This window comes from Barbatula barbatula (genome assembly GCF_947034865.1).
Source record: "Barbatula barbatula genome assembly, chromosome: 5".
Classification (NCBI taxonomy): Eukaryota; Metazoa; Chordata; class Actinopteri; order Cypriniformes; family Nemacheilidae; genus Barbatula; species Barbatula barbatula.
This window is the reverse complement of record NC_136769.1, coordinates 4674324-4692026: the sequence shown is the minus strand read 5'-3', so window position 1 is coordinate 4692026 and position 17703 is coordinate 4674324. Positions and strand designations below refer to the sequence as shown.

At 41.7% G+C, this 17703-nt stretch overlaps 2 protein-coding genes across 2 annotated transcripts; one reads left to right on the top strand and one right to left on the bottom strand.

Moving 5' to 3' along the window:
- The first annotated feature begins 1999 nt into the window (after positions 1-1999).
- On the top strand, positions 2000-3841 carry pam16 (presequence translocase associated motor 16). Its single transcript, XM_079455514.1, has 5 exons — positions 2000-2116; positions 2407-2491; positions 2677-2813; positions 2925-2990; positions 3090-3841. The coding sequence occupies exons 1-5, from the start codon at positions 2114-2116 to the stop codon at positions 3198-3200; spliced, it is 402 nt and encodes a 133-aa protein (XP_079311640.1). The 5' UTR covers positions 2000-2113; the 3' UTR covers positions 3201-3841.
- A 148-nt stretch (positions 3842-3989) lies between these two features.
- glis2b (GLIS family zinc finger 2b) lies at positions 3990-13089 on the bottom strand. The gene is made up of 6 exons (XM_079456224.1): positions 9900-13089; positions 9669-9799; positions 8012-8194; positions 7811-7944; positions 7027-7145; positions 3990-6945 (listed from the first exon to the last, which is right to left on the bottom strand). Exons 1-6 carry the CDS (start codon positions 10141-10143, stop codon positions 6284-6286), a joined length of 1473 nt encoding a protein of 490 aa, XP_079312350.1. The 5' UTR covers positions 10144-13089; the 3' UTR covers positions 3990-6283.
- Between the last annotated feature and the right edge of the window lie 4614 nt (positions 13090-17703).

Sequence of the window (17703 nt, the reverse complement as noted above, 5' to 3'; positions counted from 1 at the left end):
TCAAACCCATGACCTCATCATTTATTACTGCTTGTTTGTGTGTTTAGGAGCCTGTGTACCCTTCTGAATGGGAGGAGTGAGGGTGCACCCTTCAAGATTATTTATTTATTTATTTATTTGATGTAGTTAGAATAGTTAGTTTGTAAGTTCTTTATATGTGTAGTTATTTGTTTTATAGATATCGTTTTTTCATAGTTCAGTTAAACTTGCTACAGGTTAAAGTAGTGTTTAAGTAGTTTAATAGTTTTGTCACTTTAAGTATATTTAAACTAAATAAAATATATATTATTTCCAGAATGGAGTCCTTGTAGTATATAACACTTTAAAACTCTGATGTCATTGGGGTATTTGCTTACATCACACTTAGAAGACAAGCTGTGGTGAGTTTTCCTGCCTCAGGGTTTTGTTTAGGGAGGCTGAAACCAACAGCGTGTAATTCAAAAGCAGGTTCACCGAGTTTACGCAAAATGTAAGTTCATTCACACTGAACTTTATCTGTGTGTGTGTTTTAGAGCGCTCTCATTGATCAGCTTGTGTTCTCTGGGACTCAAACCCATGACCTCTGCATCTATTTCTGTGTTAAGGAGCCTTTACGAAGAAGAAGACTATGGGCACTTTTTTAGCTTCAGCTAGTTATATTAGTTAACACAGAAAATCTGCAACTTCCGTTTTATAGATGAAATATATCGTTTTTTATAGTTAGCCTACATCTATATTAGTTTTATAGTTTATAATTGTATCGTTTAGTTGTTGCAGTAAGGATAGTTTTGTCGTATATAGTAGTTAATAGTGTAGCTTCCCACAACGTAAAACCAAATTTGGGAGTTCCTCCTTCTCATGTGTGGCCATGAGGCAGTGGAATACCCTTCCCACAGAATATATCTCATGTACAGACACACTTTCTCATGCCCGACAAAGAGTTGGTTGCCAAGTAAACAAGTTTGCACACATGTCGAATGTGATATATCTGTCTGTAGTTATACTGTACAATATTGCACTTAAGATGCTACTTAACTGTTTAAGTGTTTGCTGGAGAAGTAGGAGATAGAAAGTCAATGGGTTGATGGACTCCCTGTTTCTGTTTTGCAAATCTGTTCGTTCTAAATAATAACGGACACTGTTTTATTCATTATTCTGTAAAATTGTATTACTTAAATACAAAAATCTGTCATACCTGCCCCGGGACTACAGGTGGAAATGATCAACTGTTGCTATAACCTAAGTTTAAGGTTTAGTTGTGGACGGTCCCTGTTTAAAATAAAATAACTTCCATTTCCATTTCAAGTATTTCAAGAAAATAAAAAAAGATCTTATCCTCTACAATGGAGCATCTAATACTTCAAAACTGGGATGTCATTGGGGAATTTTCTTACATCACCTTGTGGGGGTAAGTTGGAGTGGGTTTCCAAGGTCTTTGAGGAGGGGTTTCTTCTTCAGTTAACTAAACGTACGACTTCTTGCTTGCACAAAATTGTCTATATTAAAAATCTGCGTCAAACTACGGGATTTGTTACTGAACAGCCCGCCAGTCACCGTTAAGCGACAAATGCAGATGTTTTTATTCTCTAAAGCATCTAGAAATGTTTTAATAAAAGTGTGTCCGTGCGTGCGTGCGTGCGTGCATGCGTGCGTAAAGCACATTTGTTATCACTTAGTCAAACTGATGTTGTCTCCTTGATTACTAGATAGAAAAATATTTTCGTGTACATTTAAAACGATTATGAATAACGTCCTCCGTCCAGCAGGTGTCAGTGTTGCGCAACGAAAGGATGAATAACAGATACAAGAGGAAGAAGAACGTACGGATTTGAACCAAGATCTTAAAACAACGAAATGTGAACGTTATTGTGCTTTTTATTCGTAAACACCGCGGTGTCCCCGTTTACTCCATATCTATGGTTTACTCGTGTCGAGTGCGTTTGCCCTTTCAAATATGGCGGCTTCGCGTCCGGTGCCGTTTCCATGGTTTCCTCTCCATCCAGCAGGCGTCAGTGTGGAGCATCTGAGTTCTTCTTCTCTGTCGGGACGGTTCGTCATACGTGTGCTCAACCTTGATGGAGATACACGTGAAATCAGATGTCTGATCTGCGTGTTTGATATCGTCACAGCACAGATGGTATGTTCGGTTTTCATGTAACGTACACACGAACATCTCTGTCGTTTATCTATCGCGCTGTCTACAGCACTCGTCAATGTTCTCGATCTTTCCAGAGAGATGTTATGATGACACAACCTTGCGTAGCACTGTTCTCCTATTTACATCAGATAGGACGTATGGGACACACGTGAGGCATGCGCAATGCTTAAAGAAACGAGACGAATACATGCATTTAATATCTTATGTCTGTGCATTTGTTTATATCAAACATGTTTGGTTTACATGGTCGTGTGTTGTGTTGTGTACAGGCGAAGTATCTGGCTCAGATTGTTGTGATGGGGGCTCAGGTGGTCGGGCGAGCTTTCGCGCGAGCTCTGCGTCAAGAATTCGCAGGTAACTGTATAATGATGTCACGTGTCAACTATTTATCAATGCACATTTTCATGATAATAGGCACGTCCATATTTCTTAACATCTCTTATTAAATAAAGAAAGCCATAGCCACTAGATGTCAAATTGGAGATATAGTTTAACCTGATGCATTATGTAATGCGTGACGCATGTTTCTGTGCATGCAGCGAGTCAGGCGGCTGCTCAGGCCAGGGGTCAAGCAGGCAGACATTCTGCGGCTGCGTCCAGCTTCACGGGTATGACTGTGCAAGAAGCCCAGCAGATACTGAACATCTCCACGTTAACACCGGAGGAGATACAGAAGGTAAGAGATATCCGGCAGAGTCAACTCGTAAATTGTACATCGCATCTGTGACGTGTGAGCGTTCGTCGCATGTGTCGTTGTACTGAAAACATGGTTTTATGTTCTCTCTAGAATTACGAGCATCTGTTTAAAGCCAATGATAAATCTGTGGGCGGTTCGCTGTATCTTCAGTCGAAGGTAAGCGTTCTCACATCACTTGGTGCTGGAGACACAGCTTCTGCGGATGTGGGATTGATTGGAAAACTGTTTTTGTGGTGGTGGTGGTGGCTGTTGTAGGTGGTGAGAGCTAAAGAGCGTCTTGATGAAGAACTGGCTATTCAACAACAACACCAATCGAAGGCACCCGGCCGAGAGCAGCAAACAAACCCCCCCGACCAACAAACATGAGCCTCACCAACCTCCCCCAAACTGTATACAACCCCAATAAAGTGTTTTCTTTTTGTACATTAGAACGTCTGTCGGTTTTTTACTCTGACTGAATGGATGTTTTCTGGATTTATCCGAAGAATATCCGTTCATTCGCCAGAATTGCTGCTTAATGTAGAGTCTGCCTTTAAACATTATCTTTAAATAATATTCAAGTATCTGCCGTCCATACACGCGTCTGGAATTGTGTTTGTAGAGCAACACAGAAATGATTTTACGGTTTGCTTTAGAAAAGAATGTAAAAATGCACTTACTGTACAGGTTTATGGGTGGAGGCGTCATGATGGTTTAGGTGTTTGCTGTTTTTTTCGACAGTAAGCGAATTACTGTTTTAGCTTTTGAAAGATTGAAGATTCCAAATGATTTTCTATGGTAAGGGATACGTCACAAATGCTGTAATGTTTCTTCAAGAATCTGTATGTTCTGGGATTGTGAGTGGCGTAAGTGTGTGATCATTACGCTGGCTTGTTTGCCTTATGTTCCTAAAACTTCTGGGCATAGTTGATTAACTTCTGAAAAATTATTTATTGTTTCCAGTGTTTTTAGATAACCTTATGAAGGCATCATTTCCCTTTAAATAAACACTGATATTTTCAACTGTATTCACATTGGAGGCTTTATTGACCCAAACAATTACTGATCAGATGCATCAAGAAAACCTTTCCCATCCAAGGTCACTTGTTGAAAACCCTGTACCTTGTAACCAATGCAGAACTCAAGGATAGCCAAACAAAAGACGCAACAAAACAGTATATCAAATGCAAATTTATTAAACTTTCATTTCATTGACGTCCTTATCAATATCGTAATAAAATTCCTCTAAAACAGGAGCACACAGCTATGATGTACCAACTGGAGACTGGAGAACAGCTCTAAAGTTCTGCGTGTTCAACCTCAGAACATGATGCCGGAAAAATAGATATTTATATATATATATTTGCTTTTCATATACTGTATTACATCTACTTTTCAACTATCATAAAAGGCACTTGGAAAAAAACTCAAAATACTGATATTAAAATATCTCGAAATGTGCAATAAAGGAAAAATACAAATGAATACCGGCCATTCCAGGCCATAGTCTTTTTTTGTTAACCCTTTGTGCATCTCTGTGAACTCTGCACGTTTGTTCGTTTTTTAAACATGAGTAGGTTTCTCAAGCTTAAATCATTCCACTCGTCGCAATTTGATTATTTACATTTGTAGTTCGCTTTACCGTACCATTTATTTACTGCACAGAATGTTGACATGTAAATATCTAGCTCTAACATCATCCCTGCCATAACATGTTTATTGCTTAAGTCTCGAACAATTACAGTCATTTCAGCGACAAATGCGCTGTTGTTTTAAGGCTTTTGGACTCCAGAGTGCTCAAAGGGTTAAAGGTTTAACAGCTTATTTGATATTGAACATTGATGTAGACCCGGAGAGGTCTGTGTCATCGTCAGCTTTCTCCAACCAGCAACAGAAGCTGTGTGTGAAGGACCGACAGAGAAAGATGGATTCGTTTCGCACGGAACGTCCTGGTTATGTCGACACATTTACATTGTTGACTTGGGTGTGGTAAACAATTTGAACCCTTTGCAGTAAAATGTGGATTGTGTAGCATAAACACACCTGTATTGTATGTCAGGGATGCTGAACTGCCAATGTGTTTGTACAGTTTTTCACGTCTGCTAAATGTATAGGATATAATGTTTGATCTCAATAGGACTGGAGAAAGCTGAGCACAGAGCAGCTAGCGAGAGCGCAACTGAAGCGACTTCAACATCTGGAAATGTCACGTCCCAAAAAAATGACGACAGTAAAACAAATATGCATTAATTGTATAGTCTCCACCAAAAAATATGAAATATAAACATGAAATAAGACTCTGAGGGGAGTGGGATTTTTCGGTGGGATTCTTTACATTGGAATGTTCTTTTATTCGCTTAACGTTGTGTATGTTTATATATGCTTCGATGCTTAGACGTTGTGATTCTTTACTATGAAGGATTCGCTCTAATCTGGGTTTATGTCACATTTGGCACAGTGTGTAATGTGGAGGAAAACTGCATTAAAATAGGTTTACATTTTTTTGTTACACACCCAAATTGGTGTATTGTCAGAGCCTCTTGGGTTGTAGAAAAAGATGAACATTCAATATCAACTGTATCTTTCGTGTATCCTGCTGTGCAACTGCAAGACAGGACAACACTGTCACATCCGGCCCTTGGTTTGGCCAGAAGCGTGCTGTACATCTCGCAGCCACGAGATGGCAGCAGCGCCGTGTTACCTACGTAGTGTCCTTTTCTGCCTTAAAACTCAGTGACTCTGAGCTTTGTGTCTGTAAATCTGTAAAACGCACAGAACTAGTCAAGGTTTCTTTTCCGTGCCCCCTAAGAGGACAGATTGTCGTTCATACACTTTTACCGAAGCAATATTGCAGTGACACAGCTAGCAGCAAATGCAGTGAGCTAAGGAGGTACGTTTGCGGGTGACTGAGGTGGACGTTGTTCAAATGTCTGTTTGGGGATGACGGACACGGTCCTTGGAAACAGTATAGGTAGGTAACCAAACTCAGCTCATTGCTTGCTAACGTGACCAGCCCCGTGTAGGTGAGTTTATTTGAAAGATCTCTAGCTCACGTGATGTCTTTGCAGAGGTCTTTTTTACGGAATGGCTTGAGGGTTTGTTCGTTCGTAACATTGGTTCGTGTAGAATTATAACATAAGATTAGTGCATTGCAAACACTGTCGTCCAAACACAACTCTTAGATATAAATACATGGAAATGGACCCTTGAAGCAAAAGTGCAGATTTCTAAGACCGCCGTCGAGTGAAGAAAAAGAAAGAGTGTAGGTAAGAAAGACTAAAGGAGAGTGAAACGGAAGTGAATGTGTCGCCACTGTTGTTTGGCTGTTACCACAAAACACCTCGATATTCAAGAACTGAACTTAAAAGTTAAAGAAGATGGTGAGTGGATATGGTTCGTGAAAACCCCCACAGGCTCGCCTTTGACCTCTGACCCCGTCCCGCCCCCACCCCTGCCGTGGAATGCGGGGCTCAGTTGACCACAGCTGGCTTCAACACGACCTGGCCAGAGGGAATAACCACCCAAGACAGGGGGTCATGGGACGCTCCCGTGGAAAGGTTGAGCACGCCCCCGTGGATCTCGTCCTCGGCCTCCTCACCTCTGGCCTTGCCCTGGTCCCTGTGCTCCGAGGCCAAAACGGGCACCATGGGTAAACCCAGCGCGGAAGACGAGAAGGTATGTGACAGCAGGGGAGATTTGGCCAGGCCGAGCGGAGAGCCACCGAAGGACAGAATTCCAGCCGAAGGGGAGCTCGGGCAGCCCAGAGTGCTCAGATCCAGTGGGCGGGAGCCTCCCAGACCCTGCAGACCGTGGCTGCCCAGGAGAGCAGCTGCCGCCCCGGGAATGATGATGTGGGCGCCGTTGACGTAAGTCAGCTCAGGTTCTTTTCCCGCCCCTTGTTTCATCAGCGATCCCACCCCGCCCGCACCTCCCTGTTCCTGCGCCACGAAGTGCCCGTGAGCCTTAATATGCTTCCTCAGGGAACTGGGATCTGTGTAGCGTTTCAGGCAGCCCACCATCTTGCAGTAATAGGGCTTGTCCACGTAATGGGTGCGGGTGTGCTTGAAGCGGTCGCTGGAGTTGGAGTAGCGTTTGTTGCAGCCCTCGTACGGGCAGATGTAGGGCTTCTCTCCTGAAACACAAGCGTCGGGTTAGCGAGTCTTATACGTACGACACGTACTTGTACAGTCACCAGGTGAGATGTGGCGCTGACCTGTGTGAGAGCGGTTGTGAATCTTGAGGTTCTCCAGACGTGAGAAGCTCTTGTTGCAGGTGGGACAGCGGTGAGGTTTCTCGTTGGTGTGAGTGCGGATGTGAATTAGCATCTTGTACCTACCGATGGTGAGGAATAGAAAGATTACGCCATGTTTAGACAAACCTAAAGATATGGGTTAAGAATTATATAGTGAATTTTCCCCCAAAAATTAAAAGTAGCTTTAAAATATTTCAGTAATTCAAGTTATTATTTACCGAGAATCGTTACATTCCACAATGGACAACTAAAAGGGCACAGTTGTAACAGAATAATGGCGAGAAAATAATATAAATTATATTAATACATATATATGGCAGATGGCACAGGTACATCTGGAAGTACATCTGTGGCTAAACATCTTACATAAGTTTTACATACATCTTACGTCGTCTTCTAGATGTCTATTTGACCACTGACAGGCGACATCTCAGAGACGTATTGCAGATGTAAATGCAGACATCATGCAGACGTCTCCCAGATGTATGTGAGCTATAAGAGTCGGTAAACGCAGTCAAAAAAGATTACGTTTAATTTGGTTTTAATAGTAAATTCAACTTGCTGTTTTAGATTTCGGCCAGTGGTGAGTTGTTGTGTCTTATAAAATACGATGTATCTTATAAAATTGAGCTGTTTTCATGTGTTGAAATAATGAGTGTAATGAGTAAACATTTCAACATATAAAACATTTTAAACACCAATTTTTGTTTGTCGGAGTTGACGGGTAAAAAGAAGATGAACACACCTGGCGTTGAAGCCCCGCCCTTTGCGTGAACACCCCTCCCAGTGGCAACAGTACCCAGATTCCTTTTCGGGCTTCACGTGGAAGTCATTGACATGGTCCACCAAGTCTTGCAAAGAGTCGAAAAGCAGGTGGCACTGGGAGGAGAAAACCATTGTAAAAACCCTCATGAAAACCTTCTGCGTTAACAGGTCCGTTTCTCACCTTCCTCCATCGACAGGCCAGCTGTTCGTCGGCGGAGAGATCCGGAGAAGATCGCGTGTGCTTGGGTTGGCGAATGAACATCGAGGAAGGCAGGTGAAGACCTCCTCCTCCTCCAATGGGAACGAAGAACTGGAAGGCTTGAGATGTGGCCCCGCCCTCCACGTAACGGATGTGAGCCGAGTCCTGCGAAATTAAAACGCAGGAAAATATTTATCTAATGCTTGGTATGTGTCCTGTCTACACCGGGCCAGCGGTCGGAGTAGTTGTTGTTAAAGTAACGGTAAAGTCAGAACGGCAAGAGGGCCGTGTTCGGTAATGGCCCTCCCAGCGTGAGACTCCTATGCGCATTTGTGGATCATTTTGGCCCGTTTCTGCATTTCATGTGATCGAGTGAGCAAGACACGGTTGGTTTGTTTACATGCACCAGTTACAAAAGTAAGTCAACATTGGTTAATGACAAAAGCAGCCATGATGACTCAAACCAGACAGTGGTGTTGAATCTGTCTGGAAAGCTTTCAGCTATGTGAGAAATGCGCAAGATGCAAAATCTTGTAAAACACGTGCGTTTCGCTCCGAGCTCAGCAGTGCCATCATCCAAGTCTTGACCACATAAGAGCCACTGTTATTCATTCCTGGAACCCTCTGGAAGAGATGGCAAGACTCGCAGCAACCGGGCACAGCCAGCGGGATCCCAATTGAATTGTGAGAGAATTGAATTAAGCAGAAAGGACTCTGTGTGGCTGTACCTCGCCGTAAATCTGATTTAACCCCGCGTCCCGTACGCCAACTCATGAACTGAGAGACATGCTTGTGTGAAGACACACAAGGGGGCATTTGATAACATACAATCCCACCCAGATCTGGGTCACCGAGGGTAACACATCCGAATGTCTCGTTTTGAGGGGATCATTTAGTTTTCTTTTTTAGTTCTCTTGTTTGGTCACTTACAGGAGAAAAGCTGAGCGTGTGTCTGCATGCACAGACAAGATGTTTGGCTTCATAGACTGCTTGTTTTCATATTGGCTCAAAGTTACCAGATAAAGATATTCAGAGTTCTGAAATAGCCTCACGATAGATGGCTAGCAGATAGCCTTAAGTGTACATTGATTATTACGATGCATCATGGGATTGAATGTGCGCACTTGATCATTTCTGCTATGAATTCGGACAGCACTACAAAGGGACGTCCCCTCAAATAGTGCACTATATTAGGGTATAGTTTATTTATAGATATTGTTTTTAGAAAAGAAATATCATATAGAGTAGACATAAAAGACAAAAAATGACAATCGATGGTTTCAAGGGATTCAGGCGTTTGGGCCCGAAGTTAACGTGCGGTGTTTGGTTATAATACAGAATAACAATTTATTTTAATTTTAATTTGTTCATATTCATATTTTATTGTATATTAGTTATATTAAATGTATTTAAAGCTATTCAAAAGTTATTGCAAAGAAAACAAGTTCACGTTTAAACAACGCAATACTAATGTTTTTACGTGTATTTTATAGGATCGGTTAAAACATGTATATATGATGAAATAAGCCTGATTTTATTCACAACTTTGCAAAACTGTATGGCTGTATATGTATATTAGTAATTGCGTATATTAATAGTATGTAACTGTATTTCCATACGAGAGTCTCGGGTAACTCACCCCAGGGAAGATGGGTGCCGATCCGTATCCGTTGGTGAGATCTGGAGAGCAGGTGGTGTTGCGTGAGGACGGTGACATGCTGAGGTCCACAGCCGGCGGTGTGGGGGTCATGGACTTGCCCTGCAGGACACCTGCACATACACATATCACACACGTGTATGTTATACTTCTTACACTGAACGTAAAGTTGTATTGTTTGCCGTGTTGTTGTACTTGCCGGACGTAGTTTACCTGCATGTGGGGAATCAGGAGACCCTGGGACAATTACTGCTGTACCGTCGTCTGCCATGCGTAGCTGCCCGGCCCCCTTCCCATGTATGGGAGAGGACGGAGACCTGGCGCCTCTGTCCCGCCCACTGACCCTCCCCTTCGGCACTTTGAGGTCCAGCGGCTCATCTAAGGACAGCATGACAGCATGTGGTCCTGAGCCCTCAACCTTCACGGAGAAGAGAGAGGAGGTGAAATATGCACTCATGATCCTCACGTCTTTGAGCAATGTTAATGTTAATGTTAATAAAACATGATGGAATGGTCAAGAATTATAGCGAACATCAAATCACATCTCAATTCTCTATTCTCCGCTATACAGGTGAGGAAGACATCAGCATACTTCATCATAAGTATACTGAAGTATGTTTGAATATACTCTATATAGTAAGTAAACTAATATCAATGTACTAGTAGTATACTTGTATATAGTATCTAGTTTACAAATGTTTTTCGTTTGTGCTGCAACTATACTTTTAGCGAACTTAAACGTTGTACTGTTTTACTAGTTTACATTAAGTCGTTTAGCAGACGTTTGATCCAAAGCGGCTTACAGAGAGTTCAGGGAGCAGTAACGCAATAATTATAAAGATTGAGTACAAGTGTAGGCCAAATAAACAAAAAAAGTCACGTATACTTTCCTATTGGTTTAAGATGCTGTTTGTAATTTTTGCAGGATCTGTTGACATAAATACAATATAATAAACATAACTATATGTTCAGAGGTGTATACATACACCGCGGGTCCCCTTACATGGAATTCGTCATCTTGTTTCTACAGTGGCCCTAAACGGACAAACTGCTCTACAGAGCGGTTTTCATAAGTACGTTATCTCCTTCGGCGAAGAAGCCAAAATCCAACGACATCTTAGTCTTGTGTCAGCCACCGTATTGCTTCGAAAGGGAGGGGCGGAGTTAGCCTTTGGTTGCAATTCACACCCCCACCGCTAGATGCCGCTAAATTTCATACGCCGCACCTTTAAGCTTGAAAGAAGTATACTAATAGCATACTCGAATAAACCACCCAAATGTACTGTACCTGTATAAACAGCACACATACAAACACCCCAGCATTTAAAATGGCATCCAACAGATTAAACCCGCTGTTCTCATTAGAAACGCTAAGAGCTGCTATCAAGTTTGCTTTCTCCTTTCCCATTGTTTTACTAAACCACACACACAGTCCCCTGAAAAAACATCCCAGATCTTACACAATTACTTCCACCAGCTCTCTCATTCTTTTCGGACTAAAACACGCACATACTGTCCACACAATGCAAGCAGGCAATTACACCCATTACAGTTTCCACATTCCTCCACACACACACACACACCTCTGAGCCCACATCTCTTCCTGCGTGACCCCCACATGGACCCCAAATGTACGCAGACACATGCTTCGAGTCCCACAGAATGTGAGCTTTAAGAGAGTTCGGCTTGCGTCCGCATGAGGGAGGTCTGCGGGGTTAAGGCAAGGGGTCATGGAGTTCAACAAACCGCAGAGGGGTCCGAGCCAACGGGCCAATAATCAACAGATAACTGCTGTCAGAAACACAGAGACGCATTATCAACACACACAAACACACAAGAGCGTCGTCCATGTGTCCTGAAATGATCCACCCTCCTCTTTTCCCCTGCAGTTCTCGAAGCGTCCAGTTTTGAGTCTTTGATGCTGTGCCAGTAGGATCAACTAATGTCAACAAAAATGAGAATAAAAACTGTGTTGCGTCACAGCAGAGGTTAATGTGCAATCTGTAGTCTGGTTTTAGTGTCCTGAAACGGCGAGGTTACGTTTGCACAGTGAACTTGTTCTCTTTCGGGTGGGGTTAGGGATTTGTTAAGGGTTTAGTTAATGATTTTCATGCCATCGAGTGTCAATACAGAGAAAAATGTATTTATCACCTTTTCCAAGTCTATGAAGTTTTAAGATAAAAGTTCTTATCAGTTCAAAAGTCAAAGCATATGTTTGTAATATTACAGTGTAAAACTGGTTTGAATTGAAGTGATCAGATGGTTAAAAGTGGAGTGTTGGTGGAGGAATGACAGGGATTTCTAATGTCAACAGAAAATATATTTCTTTCAGAGAAGATTTATTAAAAATGTACAGTAGTGGCCAAAAGTGATGTCCCGGGGGATACTTGTACAATTTCTAAATGTGAGTTGTCTGATACACAATGAACACTTTTAAGGTATTTATTGGACAATGGCACAAAGTCGACCCATTGCATATCAGAGAATATCTGTTTTATTCATGCACAAAAAACAAGGCAAATGTTGCCTAAAATTTTATCTGTTAATATTTGTTTATATTTGATGGTATTATTTTGTTTTATAAACTTAGTTCATTGTCAAGTCTCTTAAAGTTCTTCTCAAACTGATCTTCAGTTGATAGTCCAAACACACCGATGAAAAATGCATAAAATATTTTTAATGCATCTTCAGTGTAAAATCTGAATAAGTGTGAAAATTGTCCAAAGTTGGACATCACTTTTGGCCACTGCTGTAGACATTGAAGTCACTTTGGATAAGAATCTGTCAAGCGTATTAAAATAAATAACATTTTTCTAAAGATACCGGGTCTTGAAACACACACACACACCGATTGCATTGAAGAGATTAAGTCGTAGGTTTTGTCTATTTTCCGTCCTGCCGAGTTTAGTTTAGTGTTAGTGTAGTTTTCTAGTGAACCCAGCGACCCCGATGATTCGCTGCAGGTGTGTCTGAACCCAAGACAGGAGCTCTGCTGCCTCAGAGAATCATGGGAAATGTAGTTTGGTTGCATAGCATTTACATTGGTGCCTTTGGAAGACCCTAAGTGACTTGCATTGCATCTCCGTCCTTCCAAAACCTTGGATGTCCAAATTGGGAAAAACACTGCACTTGTTTGATGATTAAATGTTGTGAAAGTTGACGGTCACTTGCTTTTTGTGGGTTAGATATTTCCAAAACCCAGTGACAAACAAAAAGAGTCACTAATAATAATGATAAAATGATATAATTATATTCCTCTATAAATGTTATGACTCATGTATTAATGTCCATTTGTTCTTTCTCCACAGAAGCAGAAATCCACACGTCATTTTCGGACCACTGTGTATTTCCTTCATACCACATGGCTCGGTCCACAAGGACTCCATAACAAAAGGCCTCCTCACACGCTCCATGTGTAAACCATTACAGCTCCATGCCTAAGGACAGCTGTAATAAATCATCTCTTCCTTGTTTTTAATTAGCCCTCCACGTCCAACATCTCCCCCTCCACACACGCAGAGACTTCCGAGAGTGCTCAGGAATGGTACGGTCCAGCCGGAGTCTCAAGATGTTGCAAAATGTGAAAATGGAGAGGAAGTGCACGGTCCGCTTAAACAGTACCTGCTCGTAAATCTGTTCTCTGTTTGACAGGTGACAGATTTAAAGGGTCACGTGATAACATCAGGTCCTCAGGTGTGGGATGGCCTCATCCCGCCGGGGTTAAAGATCATCCAAACTTTACACGTATGTAAACCTGTGTGAGTCTTAAAGGGGGATTTATCAGCATATAGATGAAGTAGATCAAGTATTAGATAAATATATTAGATATTGGCTCATAACAATGAGAGACGGACCTCCTTAACCCCGTCAGTGAGACTTTTATCACACTTTTAGCTTTAGTGTTCATAAAGTGTCTATTTTATAATCCTTCACTTCTAAAGACAAAGTCACTTTATAGTTTTATTGCAGTATTCTTAAAGAGTCAATATTTTGTGTTTTTTAAGGTCCTACTTTGGTTTATAGTGTGTCCAACAACACATTTACATACATAGACTAGTTATGGGCAGTTATTATTACTTTACTTTTTGACTGACTATCAAATGATTCGTTTGGCGATTGGATGTCTAATCCCACCCTTTCAGTCAACCTACTCTGATCTGATTGGTCGGATGGTCTAGTCTGCCGTGATTGGTCTGTTGAACGTAGGCGGGCATTACACGAAGTGACGCAAATCTGACCCGGAACTGAAATCAGAACGACAGACGACTCGTTCGCGCGATTCAGAGTCGACTACTTTTTTCCCCAAGCCAATAACGTTGTTATACGTTAACGTTCGGCTTTACAACTTGGCAGACTGCTTACATTGACACACAGCAACAAAACACTTTTAAAGAAATATCATTTTAAAGATATCGTAATAGTTAGTAAGCATTTTTAAAAACGTTATTTTTAAATCATTTAATTCTTTGATATTTGTTTATTTTGTTATAATATATTTTTTGACATTAATCTTAGCTGCTTTTTAAGCAATTTTGTTCAGTGCTTTTGTCATTTTATTAAAAAAAAATTCGCTATTAAAGTTTTTACTTTAGATATGGTTGGATTGTCATTTATTTCGAGTTAATAATTTAAGTACCTTGATTGACTTACATGGCAAGATTTCTCATTTTCCTTTAGTGTCTTTACTTAAACATTTTTCAGCTAACATTCAGGCCTTCGGTATGTTTTAATATTTATATTTAAATTGGTTTTCAAGTAACAGAAATTCAATCTATCGTATTTTAAAGATGATGTACTTTTACTACTCTTTTCTGTTCAAAATTTGTTTTGTAGTGAACTAACACAACTAAGATCCTGTGGTGAAGCGCACATTTGTGTAGCGAGTTCTGCGCAGTTGCTTTGATGAGGTAACGCTCGGATGTGAAGTTTTGGGAGAGGGTGTTGCTTTGCCCCATGCAGACATCGCAACCCTGCTGCGAGGTTGGCGAGGCTTTAAAAGGCAACATTGTTCCCCGCTCTCCCCTGCAGAGTAAACAAGGGCCGCAGCAGCTGAAGCAGAGTGGGACGCTGAATGAAAGGCTTGTACCTCTGGCGTGACCCCGGCAGGGAGAGGCCACCTCACCGCCCCTCTAACCAGACCCTCGCCCCCTGCGGAAGTCACCTGACCTTCCGTTTCCTGGGTAGAGTGATGGTGGGCAAAGAACAGGGTCAGGACGTGGCAGGGTCAATGGGAGGGTGTGGGTTTCTCTGACCCCATGGGGTCAAACCTCGCATCTCTACTAAGCTGATCCCAATTACCCTGATATTACAGGTCGGGGTGCAGTTAGTATGTTTAGTTACTGCCTGCAGGTCATGTCCGACTGATTTTATTTACAATCGGAGCGTCACCGCAATGTTCTTCGGGTCAAGAAACTGAGATTAAACTCATTTAATGGGTTCAAGTGTGCTAATTTTAATTTAGGTTAAAAATGTCTACTAGCTCATCAATTTAATGCGTGCTCCTCAGAAATATGCTGAAGTACACACTTAAATATACTTGACATCTATTGACAGAAAAGTATTCTCTTTAAAAGCTTTCTTAGTATGCTTGCATATTTTATGTTTAAAAATGTAAAACATAGTAGTATACTTGAAGCAAAAATATATAAATAGTAACCTATCGTTAAGAAAACTTCGTTTGCTAAGCGCATACTTCAAAGTGTATAAGCGTAACCAAAAAACGTGCAACACTTCTAGTATAGCTGCAGTACAAACTAAAAAGCGTAGTTTTAAACTAGTTGTGTACTAGTTTACACTTAAAGCATGCTTAAAATATACTTTTACAAATAAAAAGTGGGCTAGTTTATTCCGAAGTATTGAAACAGCACACATACAAGTATTCAACTAGTACACTGATATTAGTGTACCTACTATATAAAGTATACTTTCTACTTTGCTTTTTTACTTTTTATACTGTTTAAGGAATGCATTGCCCATAAGTTTTACACTTTTGCCAAAAAACTGTCAACAGATCCTTATTTCCAAACCATTCGTATTGACGTGCGGCACATGAGCGCGGGTGATATCAGGATTTATTGGTGCATAGCAGCGAGCGTACGAAAGTGTGTTTCATGACTCCAGCTGCTGTGTGAGAGTGTGAAAGCGCATGTGTTTTTCAGCGCCAGTTTCTTTGTACTGAACTGCGAGCGTAACTCTATATTCCCGGCGTTCCAGCCCTGGGAGGTCGTCTACAGGAGGTCTCTTTATCCTCTACAAACACACAAACCAGTTTGAGCTCACATGCCGACACTGGTAAAGCTTTCACCGCGAGGTTTCTGATAACACAAATCTAAGCTCTGATACATCAACACAGAAATGCACTTTCTATACGATGCTTTCTCATCTTTGGCGCAGCGTTTAAACACTTTGAAGGCCGCTGGACAAATAATTGGCCCCGTTGACTTTCCAAAGTAGGAATAAAAGTGACTATGGGGACATTTGGGTTCACTGTTCCTTTAAGTGTATTATAAAGGAGCAGTTGAAACTTGAGAGTTTAGCTTTGTGTTTTTATAACAACCGTCATAACATCTGAAGACGTTTCATAAAGGTTTGTAGTGGAAATAGGTTGAAAGAAAGGGTTCTTGGTTTTAATAAGGATATTTGCGTAAATGGTACTTTGTTGAACCAAAAGTAGTTCTTGTATTGCATCACTGCAAAGAACATTTTGTGACACTTATTTGTGACTACAGAATGCAATACTATAGTAAAATTACATACTACGGACTACAATTCACTACAGATAAAAGTAAAAAATGCATAAAACTGTTTGGTTCCACAAAGAACGTGTTGTGAAACAGAAAGGGTCTTCATGGATCCAAAAGCTTCGACCAAGAACCTTTAGAAGCATCACATTTTTTGTCCACCATGTACAAATCCACAAAACAATGCCTGGCGTCATTTTCCTATTAGAAAAACACCTAAAGAAAAAAGTATACACCTCACATCAATAAGCATCTCAATACGGCAAGCAGAAACCAGTAAACAATTTAAAATAAATGAATCATTAACCTCATCGTTTAACTAAACACAGACCTCACTTCATGTATATTTATAAGGCGACCCACACTACCTTCACGTCCACAGCACCACTGCATTCAGTCTGGATGTAATGAGGACGCGGCCCGCTGGCTCTAAATGCAGATGGTCAACAGGTGGTCGTGTTTACGGGTATCAAGAGTCATGAGTTTTCACCAGAGATCACCTGCAGGTGATGAAACCGGCCGAAACTCAACACCACGGGTAAAAAAAACCTGAAACGAGAAGCTTTTCTCAAAGATGTCCCTCATTTAAAGGGCCGTGTCCAGACCTGCTCGGCGTTCACGCTGAGGGTGAGGAAGGGAGGGGGTTGCATGCGTTTGGAATACACCTCTAGTGTTACTAAAAGCTAAATTGCACACGTTTGGATGTGTAGTGAGTAAAGAAATACAGGACTATTTCTTATTTTTTGAGGCGGGGGGTTCTCGAGATGTGTTGTTGTTCAGAAACCTTTTGTGAGCTCTAATATTTCTCTCTCTTTTCTTCCGTCGAGCGCACTGACCTTATACCTCCCCTGTCGAGCATACGCCCAAACCATAGTGTGCAACCAACCCCCTCCCCTGGCACACACGCATAACACAGAGTCCAGAAGTTGAGAGATTTTTTCCTCCGTCCGTCCCCCCACCGGTCGCCTTCTCAGACAGGAAACCTCAGTTTCCACTCCGCCTCCACAGGCCTCTCTCTCTCTCTCTCTCTCTCTCTCTCTCTCTCTCTCTCTCTCTCTCTGTCTCTCTCTCTGTCTCTCTCTCTCTCTGTCTCTCTCTCGCTCTGAGTTTCTTCTCCCTCCCCTGCCGGTTTCCCATCATCCCCCCTCCTTCCTCAAACTGTGTGTTTCTCCGCACAGTTCACAGGGTCCAGGCTCGGATCGCCTCTGTCTCCACCTCTTACATTCTCAAGAATCGATCTGTTTACCTCGAAGGAGCTTCCACTTATGGAGTCTGAG